Source organism: Equus przewalskii, chromosome 31 (assembly GCF_037783145.1).
Source record: "Equus przewalskii isolate Varuska chromosome 31, EquPr2, whole genome shotgun sequence".
Lineage (NCBI taxonomy): Eukaryota > Metazoa > Chordata > Mammalia > Perissodactyla > Equidae > Equus > Equus przewalskii.
Genome location: NC_091861.1, coordinates 6,160,035 through 6,172,486, shown reverse-complemented (window position 1 = coordinate 6,172,486; position 12,452 = coordinate 6,160,035). Strand labels below are relative to the sequence as shown.

Sequence of the window (12,452 nt, the reverse complement as noted above, 5' to 3'; positions counted from 1 at the left end):
ATTAAGCTCCACCTTCCTCAGGAGCCTCTGAAAGGCTGGCAGTAACTCCTGGTGGTTTCTTGGAACATGTGTGTGATTTGAAGGCTAAAGGAAAGACTGGCGGCGAGCAGCAGCGGGTCCCAGGCACAGACACGAATGGCACTCCTTTGGTGGCTGACCTTGTAAATGTTTGCCCTGGGACCCCTTGGGCGGTGAACACTGCCGCAGCTGTTGGGAGGAAAGAGTGCCTGTGGGCAGTTTTGTGTGACTATCAGAGTCGCAAATCAAGGAGAAGCTGAGGAGCGAGCCCAGGCGATGTGAGGCTGGGGAGGGTCTTCTGAACTGGAAATGCTGCCAGCTTGAGGTTACTTTTCAGCAGCACCTGCCCAAGTGTCGGCTCAGGTGACAGGCACTTCCGGCCAGAGTGTCTGCTCCTGCCCTGCAGGGCCACCCCGGGAGGAAGGGTCCCACAGAGCCTCGCTGACCTGCCAAGGGTGCCATCGCTTCTATCTGTCCCAGGCCTGCGCTCTGTCCACTGATCTCATTAGCTTGATTCCCACTATCTTAGTTCCCTAGCCTGAAGGTCTCAGAACCCACTAGAATTCCTGTTGCACTCTGCTGCCCATAATATATGCCACAGCCAGGTTCTCATTTTGCCTTTATGACGCCTCTGGGAGAGGAGCACTGTGTTCTTCAATTTACTTGAGAAAACAGAAAAGGAATGAAGGCTTTTTAGTGTCTAGAGGAGGTCCTTTCTATGAAGACACGTAACACTAAGAGAGAATGACTTATCTGTCAGTTTTTTAGGTTTTTTTCCAAATTGCTCAGAGGAGGAGTTGCTATTTTTACCTGGTTACCACTTCCGACGTGACATCATTGGTCAAGAAATTTTCTGTCTAACTTGAATCCCTCATCCTGCAGATTATGCTCATCGCTAGCCATGCTCATGCAGAGGCCCGGTCCCTCACCAGTGGCAGGCCTTGTCCTGGGCTTCCTGCTCACGGGTGTGAGTGCACAAGTTTATCATCCTACGGTTCTGTAGGCTACAGTCCGACACACACCTCCCTGGCTACGAGCACAGTGGCAGCTGGGCTGCCTTGCTTTCTGGAGGTGCAAGGGAGAAGCTGTTTCCTCGCTTTCTCAAGCTTCTAGAGGGCTGCCAACATTCCTTGGGTCACGGCCCCTTCCTTCATCTCCAAGGTCAGCCACACAGCATCTCTCCTGCCCTGCTTCCATCACCATCGTGCTCTCTCTGACCCTCTTCTGCTTCCTCTTCCACATTTAAGGCCCACATTCGGCCCACCTAGATAATCCAAGGCAATCTCCCTGTAATCCAAGGTCAGTTGATAAGCAGACTTAATTCCATCTGCAGCCTTGTTTCCCCTTTGCTAGGTAAAGTAACATATTCACAGGCTCCAGAGACTGGGACATGGACATCTTTGAGGGCCATTCTTCTGTGTACCACAAGCCGCAAACCTTCATTTCTCCTAGGAGGGTCTGTTTTCTAACTCCTTCATCATCTCCTCTAAGTCATTTCCTGGACTCCAGCAACTCAAGCGATGCTGAAGTAATAGGTCCAGGAAGAACATGGTGCTCTTGAAGGACCTCACCAAAGCTGTTTGATGAGAGTGTTATGTGGTCTTGGGTACCCAAAACCCAGCCCACAGGGGGCACACTGGGAAAAATCATAGAAATGACTTGAAGAGCCACAGATGAAATCAAATATTGGTGAGTGACCTTTGTATTTCCAGGTGTGGATTTGGTCAAAAGCCAAGTTTATCAATAGGAAATTCCTAATGGAGGAGCTTTACCAGCGCTTTCTAGATGGAGAAGACAGCCACGTAACGTAGCTCAGGAAGATGACCCTTTCTGGGATCCTCTCGAGGTCATCCACTTGGGCTCAGCTCACATCTGGCTTCAGTCGCTTGCCTACTGCATGAAGCTTGAGGAGCAAGTAGAGTTTCTGAACTGCGACGGGCTGGAGGAGGCAGTGTTGCATATCCACATAAGCCCCTGCTCCCCGACAGGACAGTAGGTATCTCCTCCCCCTTGCCTAGTTCTGTCAAACATGGAAAACTCATCTCAAGCCTGGGTTCTTCTGGAGGGGGTGGTCAACTTTGCACCCCGAAGAGGTCATTCATGAGACAAATGAATGAACTTATTCATTCATGATTTGACCTCACCGAATCTGATTTTTGCCATGGTAGCCAAATCAGCTGACCTGAAATATTTAAAATCCCTGCTGATGAGGCCCAGCAACCAGGAGCGGAAAGCCAATCTTCCAGCTCACCCTCTCCCGCTCCTTGGTACACGCTCTGATCATTTCTTTGCTCCTCTTCTCAAGGCAGGGACTGAGGTGTATTTGTTGTCTGGCCTCATTCTATGCCGTTATCTGATCTTTCCGTGGGCACAGGCTTTGTTTTAACTCTGCTCCATTACCTGTTACCCTCCTCTCCGAATAGCTCATCTGTTTTCTCTCTTTAGGCCATAGGCAGTCAGGCAGTTTTTACAAAAGCTAGTTTCTTAGCAGTTCTAAGCAAAGAGGCTGGCACGGGGGTCCTCAGAGGCACCGACTGAAATGTTTTTGTTTTTCTGAAGAGGAAATAGGCTCAAGAAGGGAGCAAGAGAACCATAAGGTCCTGTGACTGAGAGACCACCCTGACCATTGGTTCACTGCCTTTACTGGGACTCCAAGCAACTTTCTGGTCATTTGGCTACCTCGGGCGTCTTGGCTGCCTGACGGTTATATTCCCCACAGCAAATTAATACAGGAGCATTCTAGTTTATAGGTTCCAGTCTTTAGGAGTTTGGTCGATGTGAGAGAGGTCCCCATTGGAAAGCTGTCAAGATCAGTTTTCGAGCTTGTAGGCCTAGAGTTGACTGGATTATGAAGAATTCACCAAGAAAACTGACACCTCGAGACTGCATCTGGGCAGCCTCTGTCCCACTGAGAACCTACCTCCATCTTTAATGCTCGTTTAGCACCCATGTCTGAGTGCATTTACTGCACGAAGCTGTGATACTCCCGTCTCCTCCTGGAGAAGGCTGTGAGCGCCCTGAGAATGTCCCTATCTTACCTTGAAGTACCAGCAGGGGACTGGTTTCTTGTGAAGTGTCTCTTGAATGAATGAATTCTGTAAGCTGATAATGTTACTATTTCTCCTTCAGCGAACTCAGCCATCTCTTACGGAGTCTATGTAATTCCCTTTGCCATCACAGTCCTAACTTGCTCGGGCCCAGGCTAACCTGTGATCAATGTTCACCTCTTCTGTTTGTAGAGCATGTGGTGAGGAGGATGTGGTCATTGACCCTTTGGAGCTGCTGGGCAAGAGGATGGATTTCCAGATTCGCATTGTGCGATGCCTTGGCGCCAAGTGGCTAAAGGAAGACGCAGAGCGGGGTGTTCAGATTGGGTACCAGCCTGCCCTGTAGAGTGGCTGTGCACAAACCACCCACCTTGGGGGCTCCAGGGGAAGGGAGTCTTTCTTCAAGTTTTAAAACTGAGTTTATCATGAAGTTTTCTTAAGTTTCTCTCCTTGCTCAACCCCAAAATGACTATTTCCCTCACCTGTTTTTAATAGGGAAGCTGCAAGTCCCTCCAGGTCGCTGGACTGCGATCAATGTTTACTGATCTTTGAAGTGATTGAAACAATAGTCATAAATTTTAATTATGAAAAAGAATATCCAGGGAGCCAACCCCGTGGCCCAGTGGTTAAGTTGGCGCGCTCCGCTTTGGCGGCCCAGGGTGTCGCCGGTTCGGATCCTGGGCACGGACATGGCACCGCTCGTCAGGCCATGTTGAGATGGCATCCCACATGCCACACCAGAGGCACTCACAACTAGGATATACAACTACGTACTGGGGGGGGGGATGCGGTTGGGGAAAAGAAGGAGGAAAAGAAAAAGAGGACTGGCAACAGATATTAGCTCAGGTGCAAATCCTAAAAAAAAAAAATAAGAATATCCAGTAAAACTGTATTATCTAAGTAGAATTTTTTTTTTGAGTTGGGAACAAAAGGACTGTACTACAATATGGCAGAGTGCCAGATATGCTTAAACTAATTAGACTAAAAGGCTATGAAGAGATAAAGCAATAAAGAAAAGGAGACTTTGAAGGACAAAAACCAAACCACCACCTGACATGGAAAATGAACAATTTTAGATTATGTAGGTAGAAAGTGTTTCTCAACCCCCCCTTTTTTTTTAAAGGTTGGCACCTGAGCTAACAACTGCCACCAATCTTTTTTTTTTTTTCTGCTTTTTCTCCCCAAGTCTCACCAGTATGTAGTTGTATATTTTAACTGTGGGTCCTTCTAGTTGTGGCATGTGGGATGCCACCTCAGCATGGCCTGATGAGTGGTGCCATGTCCGCGCCCAGGATCCAAACCAGTGAAACCCCAGGCTGCCGAAGCAGTGTGTGTGAACTTAACCACTCGGCCACGGGGCCAGCCCGTTTTCCTCTTTTGTTAGACATTTGATATGATCTATGCAGTGATGAGGCTCATGTCGAATAGCTGAGATGTTGGAGGTAGTAATCATGAGAATCAATTACAAGTCAGCTTTTACCGACTAACCCATGCAGGCTATAATTCTTTGGCTTATCTGATCTTTTTCTTTACAAATGTGTCCCTTTTGGTTTTAAATTATGTTTTATGGTCTTTTCTCAGGTACAGAATTTATGATCTTCCAAACACTTTATATACCAAGCCTGTATGGAAAACTGTGAATCCCCAAATTGAAGAGACTGTGCAATTTACGGCCTTAAATGCATCTCAGGAGTTTCTGAATTATTTACAGACAAATGCTCTCATTGTTGATTTATGGGGTCTTCAAGGTACCATATTTATTGCATTCTTCAATCAGATTTCATGTCAGTATATCTAGGGCTGCAGAGGAGGTGGAGGGAGGTGGTCAGGGTCTTAACAGCAGTGGCCAAGGGCCATCTTCTCCTGGTCCCTGGGTTCTAGTCCACAGGTGATTGATTACTTGGTTTAAACATCTCCTCACACAACACTGGGGCTGGACAACTGAGACGTTTCTTTCCTTAACGGTGTCTCCTCCGCACTGTAGAAGGCTGTGCCGAACGGAGCTGCTGTGAGCCAGACCTCATGACCACAGGTGAAGGCCACATCATGGTGGACACCAAGAAAATTTCCACCGTGATGGATACAGGCAAGGTGTGTACATTTATGGACATTAAATTGATGTCACTGATGACTAGAAGATCTCAGAGGACAGCCTGGGAATCATCAATGTTCCTTCTTCTTAAGAGACGTTTTCTAGATTTACTCCTGTATACCCTGAGGGGCTTTGACCCTGCTCACTGCAGCGCCCCCCCCATTCCCCTTAGTTTTCATGTGGTAGTAAAAACTGTCAGTCTCAAAGGAAATGCAAATAATCCAGCAAAAGGCTAAACTGACATGTTTTTTGTAGAGTACATCGAACCAGATATCAGAACTCTATCTGAAGCTGCTCAAGTTAGAACAGGAGACAGAGCTCCTCAGAAACATTAATAGAGCGCTTAGAGAGGAAAATGTGCTTCTCAAAGCATCACTTGAGAAAACTGGATCTAGTCAACAAGGTGAGAGGCTGCTCGAGTCTTGGTGGTTTAGTCTATCTGTGAACTCCTACATCTGCAAGGAGTATTTGTCTTTCTAAGAAGTGGATTTTTTAATGAGTTAATCTATATCTTGTTTCATTAAAAAAAAAAAAACGAAGAACTTTTTTTTTCCTTCTGCCTTGTAAGATTTCTTTGGATGGGTCCAAACTGGTCCCTGATAAATGCTGATGCAGTAAAATGCCACCAAGATAAACAAATGCATAAATACCTGGATAAGTAACCAGGTGGATAAATAGATGTCATCTTTTCTTTCCACCTTAGCACATAAGCCTTCCAATACCCTGAAGGTAACCGGGATGACAGAGCAATTGCCAGCAGCCAGAGATATTAATCAAGTGTGCAGCCAGCAAGCCAGCTATGACAGAGAATTTGCCAAAGCTCTCAAGGTGTTCTACCAAAGCATGAACATGGCAAGAGGGCAGTTTCTCCGACTGAGACTTTATAAACCTCCTGTAAGTAACCAGAATCCTGGGAGCAAAAGGAGTTTCTTTCCATTAAATTTAGCTATTTGATATAACTGCATTGCCTGTGCGTGGGGACGCGTGTATTTAAGCAGAAGAGCATGTGGAGCAACAGTGTGAGTCTACTGCTCTCTCAGGCCTCCATCCACCTGTGCTCTTGCTTTTTCATCCAGTGGACATCTGCCTGGTTCCAAGCAGCCATGGCCATTGCAGGGCTGACATTCATTCACCTTATGATATACAGAATATCCCAGAAATGCAAGATCAGTTTATCGTTATAAAACCAAACAGATATAATTCATCACATTAAGATATTATAGGAGAAAATTCATGATTACTTCAATAGATGCAGAAAAAAGCAGGGGAGGGGATGACAAGGAGGAGCTCGACAGGCAGAGCTGTTTCCTGAGCAGGGGTGCTCACCCTCACTGTACCCACACATACTCTTTTGTATGTATATCTCACAATAAAAAAGAATGAAAACTGGTTAGATAAAAGACATTACAAATAAAGTTTAAAATAACCCAGAGCCTGGGAGAATCTACTTGTATTATTTATCATCAAAGATTAGTATCCAAAATACATAAACAACTACTTTTAAAATAAGAAAAAGACAACATGTTGGAAAACACATTAGGAAAAATGGGCAAAAGACCTGAGCAAGCATTTCACTACTAATCAGGGAAATGGAAACTAAAATGAGATGCCATGACACACTATCTGCCCTCTGCCCGCTCCCTTCTCAGTAAGCATTGTCACCACCTCCCCCACCATTGGTCACTGACACTGTGGCCCACAGACGTTCCTATAAATTCCTTCCCAGGGATACCTGCTCCCACGGAGCAGAGGAGACATCAGGCAACCCGACTAATGGGAGAATCCCCATCCCACACAGTCCTTTGCAAACCTTGGAACTTGCACAGTATTAAAAGAATATATCCCATTCCAATCTGAAGTACATGGACTACCTCACCAGTCTGCCCGCTGGCACTAACTACGGCGGCCTTCCTGGAACTGCACATGCTCTCGAGGACCTACTGCCTCTGCTGACAACTCTCAAAAGCAGCCTTCTAGTCCAAAGGGAGAACTTCGTGGGCACCCCCTCGTGCACACACGCTATTTTCACTCTAATGACATCAGTCTATTACTATCATTCTTTTTCTTTCTTTTATTTTTTAGGAAGACGATCAAATGCTTCGACCATTTGTACACCAACAGTCACAAATGCTAAAGGACTTTGGGGACCTACTTGAATCCAGCTTGTGGAAACTGAAAAATGATGTTACTCTTATAGTGAAAAAGAAGAGGGAATGTTTACTGCGTGTCGAATAAAGAAGATACACCAACTGAAAACATTTGAGCTGTGAAGATTATTTGTGCAGCTAATGAGCTTATTTAACTTGGCGATCAGAGCTGAATAGTGGACTCAACATATCCAACTCTTTCACTACTTACTCAACCTAATTCTTCTACCATTTTTAAGCAAAACTCCTCTCCTTCAATCTGATCTAAAATCATGTAAAAATGAATCTGTATCCAGGGTGAAGGTGAGGTGGTTACTGGAGGTGAATGGTTAGGGCTCTCAGTTCTGGGATCGGACTGCCTGGAGTTAAATCCATCACTTCTCAATTGTGTGATTTGGGGCAAAAGATGTGCCCTCTCTAAGCCTCTCCTTCCCTATCTGTTATATGGAAATAAGAGTACTTACTGCAGATGGTTAATGTATACAAAGGAATATAAAGTGCTTAGAACAGTGCCTGGCACCCAGAGTCAATCAATAAGCATTTGCCATTAATATTTTCACAATAAACAGTTTGAAACTTCAAATAAAGCTCTTTTGATAAATTTCTTGCTGTGAGAGCTAGAGACAATGGTTATTTCACGCCCCTCACTTTGTATGCTGGCTCTGAACAAATTTGATATTCTACCTCCACTTATTTTCTGTCTTCACAGGTTTATTTTAAATACATACAATCCACTTAGCAGTGTTAGTGCCTGTACTGTGGGATCCATTGGGCACAGGGGCCTGGGGCTGCAGAGTTTGAGTGTTGGTGAGACCTGCCAGGGGTCAGTCCATCTCTAAGGGATCTCGAGTCCACAAAGAATTGACTGATGGGTCTTAGGTAAGACTGACAGGCACTGAGCGCTCTGGGGAAAGACTGTGAAGAAACCTTTTGTGACCAAGGAGACTCCTAATAATGACAACAGCAGTGAGACTTAATGCGTGCTTACCATGTGCCAGGCACTAATCCAAATGCTCAACATCTGTTAGCTTATTTAATTCTCACCATAATGCTATGTGTTCGACACTATTATTTCCCCTGTTTTGAGGCTTTAAAGGTTAAATAAGTGAGGTTTGTCCAGGCCACTGCGAGTAGGCCGTGGGCTCACTCGAGAGACTGCATTCCTACCCACCGTGGTCTGCTGCCTTAACATGCAGGACTATCCCAGGGAGCGGCTGCACTGACTGGCATAAGAAACCAGGATGGAAGAAATAGAGGTGACAACCCAATCCCGGCTCCCTGAAATAGGAAGGCAGGGAAATCAAATGGGATGATGCTGAAACTCTCCTGTCAGGAAAAGCTATCAAGGGCTCCAGGAAGGACTCTCCCTGGGAAGGTGGGGGATCTGGGCTGGTCGTTTCAGCTAAATATCAGGGCCCAACAGCTTATGGGAGAGGCCTGGATTGTGCCTGCAGCTCAGGTCCTGACTGAGCATCCACACATGAACTGAAAAGAACCTGGAACTGTGGAGCCCAAGCATGAAGCTCCCTGTGGTGCTGGCAGGGACAGGGGTCAGCAAAGCCTCACGGAATCCCAGAAAGCCTGTCAGTGAGGCAGAATAGCAGCGAGGCCACGGGAAGCAGGAACGGCTTCTCCCTCCTGGACTGAGCCTCAAAGTTCTTGGACAATTTGCAGATAGTGTATTCCTTGCCTCAAACAAGTAATATACTTTCTGTAAATGAGAACAGGTGGAGACTTGAAGGGTTAAAAAGAAAATTAGAACGAGACACACTTGTATCTCAAGCTGGAGGACGGGGTCACACAGGCTGTCATACATCAGTGTCAACGCTGGAGCAGAACACAGCATTCACTGCAAAGCTGGGAAGACTGCTTATCCAACATTTAGCCTCCCCAGTGGCTCCCAAATGCAGATCTAAGCCAGATTCCGAGGCCCCAATCTCCAGATCTCCTAAATGCAAACCACTGGGGTCCACTGGGGAACCTATTGTTATGAGATTCTGATACACAGCTAGTCATGAGATCTGCTGCCCCTGTATCATCTCATTTTAGAGATGATAAAAACTTTTCTAAGGTCCCACAAATTAGGGCAGAGTTGAGACCAGATCCACACCAGCCCTGGACAGAGGGAGCAAAGTGAGGACGAACTACCACCAAGAGTCTCCCTCTTCAAGCTGGAGACCTTCTTTCTTCTGTAGGCAGCACAGAGGGTCTCCCCACACAAATAATATTCCTATCTATGTCACGCCTCTCATCGCAGAGTAGAAGTTTCATAAAGGTAGTGGCTGTCCTCTTTATGTAATGAACAGCACAGAACACTGTGTATGTGTTTATTATATGCTTATTACAAAAGGAGAAGTCCTTTGCCTTATTTTAGGGCATCGACAGAAAACCTAGTTAAAATATGAAAAGTAAATTAGACAAAAATTCTGCTTAGGCAGTGAAAATCAATAGAAAATAACCAGCTGTATCCTTACAACTAATCACAGGTACAGAAGCAGGGGGACGAATGACAAGCCCAATCATTCACGGTACACAGGTCAGACGGCTCAGGAAGCACATTGCTACCACGACTCAAATACCCAGGGGGACCCAAACACAAAACCACCACTCAACTGACAACCCTTTATTACTCAACTTAGTCCAAAAGCAGTCAGCATAGATAGGCAAAAACTAGGCTAAAATAGCAAAAGAATACAGTTTCATCTGGCAAAGGCCCACAGAATTGACAGGGAAACTCACCAGAAAGTGAGATCCCACTCAGTAGCATGGAAGGAAGCAGCAGGGACTGCCTTACAGAACAAGCCTGGGCACCTCATCAAGGAATCTGTGAGCAACGCATACAGACATACCCTCCCCGCCCTCTAATCTGCCAGCTTACTTATAAACACCGACCATGCATTCTTCAATGAAAAAGTCAGTCAAATATCAGTTCTCTCTCACAAGCAATAAAATCACAGAATCATCTAAGATTTGAAATTTAGGGTAAGCTAGTACAATTTCCTGCTTTTAATGTGTACACATTTTAAATTTGACAATCTTTTCCACATACAGTCAGACAGGCTTATAGAAGAATTTCAAATATCAAATAAAAAAGCTGTTAATTCATGCATTTTATGACTTTGGTTAATTCTGTAAATGTTTAGACTTCAGAGCTGCTAATGACACTAAATTCAATGCCACGTTGGTTGAGTCTGTCAATCAACTTTGTTCTGGAGAAAGCTGCTCCAGGTGTGAAGACCCCGCCCCTGTAAGACAATAACAAGATGAAAAGTGCACAAAGCCCATCGCCCGCCCTTTCCTCTGCTCGTGTGATCTGCTGGAAGACTAGCTATCAAATCACTGCAGAGCTCATGAAAACCTGAGTCCTGATTCCATCATGGACCAGTTTTGGTTCCATTCCTAAAACCAGCTAAATAAGCAAGTAGCTTTACTCAGGAGGAAACCAGCGCCCCAGCAAACCCCTCTAGATGGGTTCAGCGACTAATGGGACTGTTTCCATATACCGGTGTGTTCGAGGGACACACTGAGGGTCACCAACCCGAGTACCTGCTGCTGTTCATACAGACAGTCCTCAGACCCAGGAGGAGGAAATAAGGACCTAAGTGAAATAAATCTGAGTACTCAATTATCAATAAACCACAAACAAGACTTAAACTGGTTAAAAAAGAAGTTTCTTTAAATGTAATGGCTAACATTTATAAAATGCTAAATATTTTCAAAGGGTATACAAGTATTTGAAAAAATTTAATTAGGTTTTGCTCTGTACAATTTTTATGTTTATTACTTAATATTGTTTCGGTCATACCTAAATTCTTTTATTTCTAAGCCTACAGGCCTATGCTCATTTGTAAAGCTGGCCTACTTTTAGGGCAACAGCTAAAGGCTCCAGTAAGACAGTCCACTCGACAAACACCTAGCCAGGAGACCATAAATCAGTTCACGCTGGTGTCAGGGTCCCATTGCCAGCTGTATGGTCTGCAATGATGGGAGTCCTGTGAATACTACTTAACAGCGGGGACCTTTTTTGAGTAATGGGCCCTGGACTTGAGCTATTTTCACAAGGAACCAAAGCCAACTTACATGGCTCTCAAACTTTTCTGTCTCCTCTCATTTACCTCTGCATTGTTCCCAGAGGCCAATAAGGAATTGTCCTTCTCACAATCCTAATTTACCTCTATCTTTGGATCAAAGGGACTGTAAATGCTTACGTGCAGACCTGAAAATTGAATCAAAACAAGCTAAAATATAACATAGATGCAAAAGAGATCTTCAAATTAGAAGAAAACCAGACTTACGCCTTAGGAAGGTCAGAGGCATCACTTAGGAGAGTCAAGGCTGCCTGGACCATGGCTATGGGTGTGGCCACATAGCCAGCCTCTGCGGAAACAGTTATCAAAGACAAAGGAAGTACTCATGAAGTGTGCATTCAACAACACCCAAACATCAAATGGTAGGTTTTATATCTAACTCTAGGTATAAAGAATTTTCTCAATAAATACTCTGTTCACTTCATAACAAAAATAACAATTAACATTTACACAGTACTTATTAAGTGTAAGGAGCTGTATTAAGTGCTCTAAATCTATTACATTCATTTAATTCTCCTAATAATTATATGAGGTTAGTATTATTTTTATCCCCCTTTTACAGATAAGGAAACTGAGGCATAGAGAGGTTAAGCGACTCATCCAAACTCACAAAGTTAGGCAGTGGCTGAGCCAGAATTGCAGCCAGGCAGCTGGCTCCAGTCCACGCTCTCACCCACTACACTGCACTGCCTTGTGACAATAATCAAAGCCAATGATTCTGGTTTCTCGTTTCTCAGTTACTACACTAAACTGATCTTGTTTCTCTATTAATACACTAAACTTCACTTTAAAAAAAGACAGTTTCTTAAAGAAAAACAACTGAGTAACTTTAAAAGAAGTCAAATTTTAAGAAGAAATAACTTTAAAAAAAGTCTATAAGAAAGTGGAACATTAATGTTTACATTTCTGTCAAATAATAAAAACATAGTCAATTTATCTTAAAAATCCAGGTGGGAATTTGAAAAGAAGGCAAGATGCAAAGATATCTTTGCCATCTGGCTTAATTAAAACTACAGAACAGACCCCTATGATGTATCAGGGATGACAGTAATTAAACTTA

At 44.5% G+C, this 12,452-nt stretch overlaps 2 protein-coding genes across 5 annotated transcripts in view; one reads left to right on the top strand and one right to left on the bottom strand.

The window, feature by feature from the left end:
• The window catches only part of KIF28 (Kinesin-like protein KIF28P), a 63,706-nt gene extending 55,795 nt beyond the window's left edge, over window positions 1-7,911 (top strand). Inside the window, 8 exon segments of the mRNA XM_070602616.1 lie at window positions 1,731-1,820; window positions 1,823-2,010; window positions 3,258-3,392; window positions 4,647-4,813; window positions 5,050-5,156; window positions 5,413-5,560; window positions 5,861-6,051; window positions 7,240-7,911. Of these exon segments, the coding sequence (XP_070458717.1) occupies window positions 1,731-1,820; window positions 1,823-2,010; window positions 3,258-3,392; window positions 4,647-4,813; window positions 5,050-5,156; window positions 5,413-5,560; window positions 5,861-6,051; window positions 7,240-7,392 (1,179 nt within the window). The 3' untranslated portion in view covers window positions 7,393-7,911.
• Window positions 7,912-9,912: 2,001 nt separating this feature from the next.
• SCCPDH (saccharopine dehydrogenase (putative)) overlaps window positions 9,913-12,452 on the bottom strand; it is a 39,020-nt gene continuing 36,480 nt past the window's right edge. For 3 of the 4 annotated variants that reach the window (XM_070602618.1, XM_070602621.1, XM_070602620.1), the window contains 2 exons: window positions 11,600-11,681; window positions 10,274-10,549 (listed from right to left, as the gene is read on the bottom strand). In XM_070602618.1, coding sequence (XP_070458719.1) covers window positions 10,444-10,549; window positions 11,600-11,681 — 188 coding nt within the window. In that variant the 3' untranslated portion in view covers window positions 10,274-10,443. Of the gene's footprint in view, window positions 10,550-11,599; window positions 11,682-12,452 lie in introns of all 4 variants that reach the window. The other variant, XM_070602617.1, reaches the window with a different exon arrangement.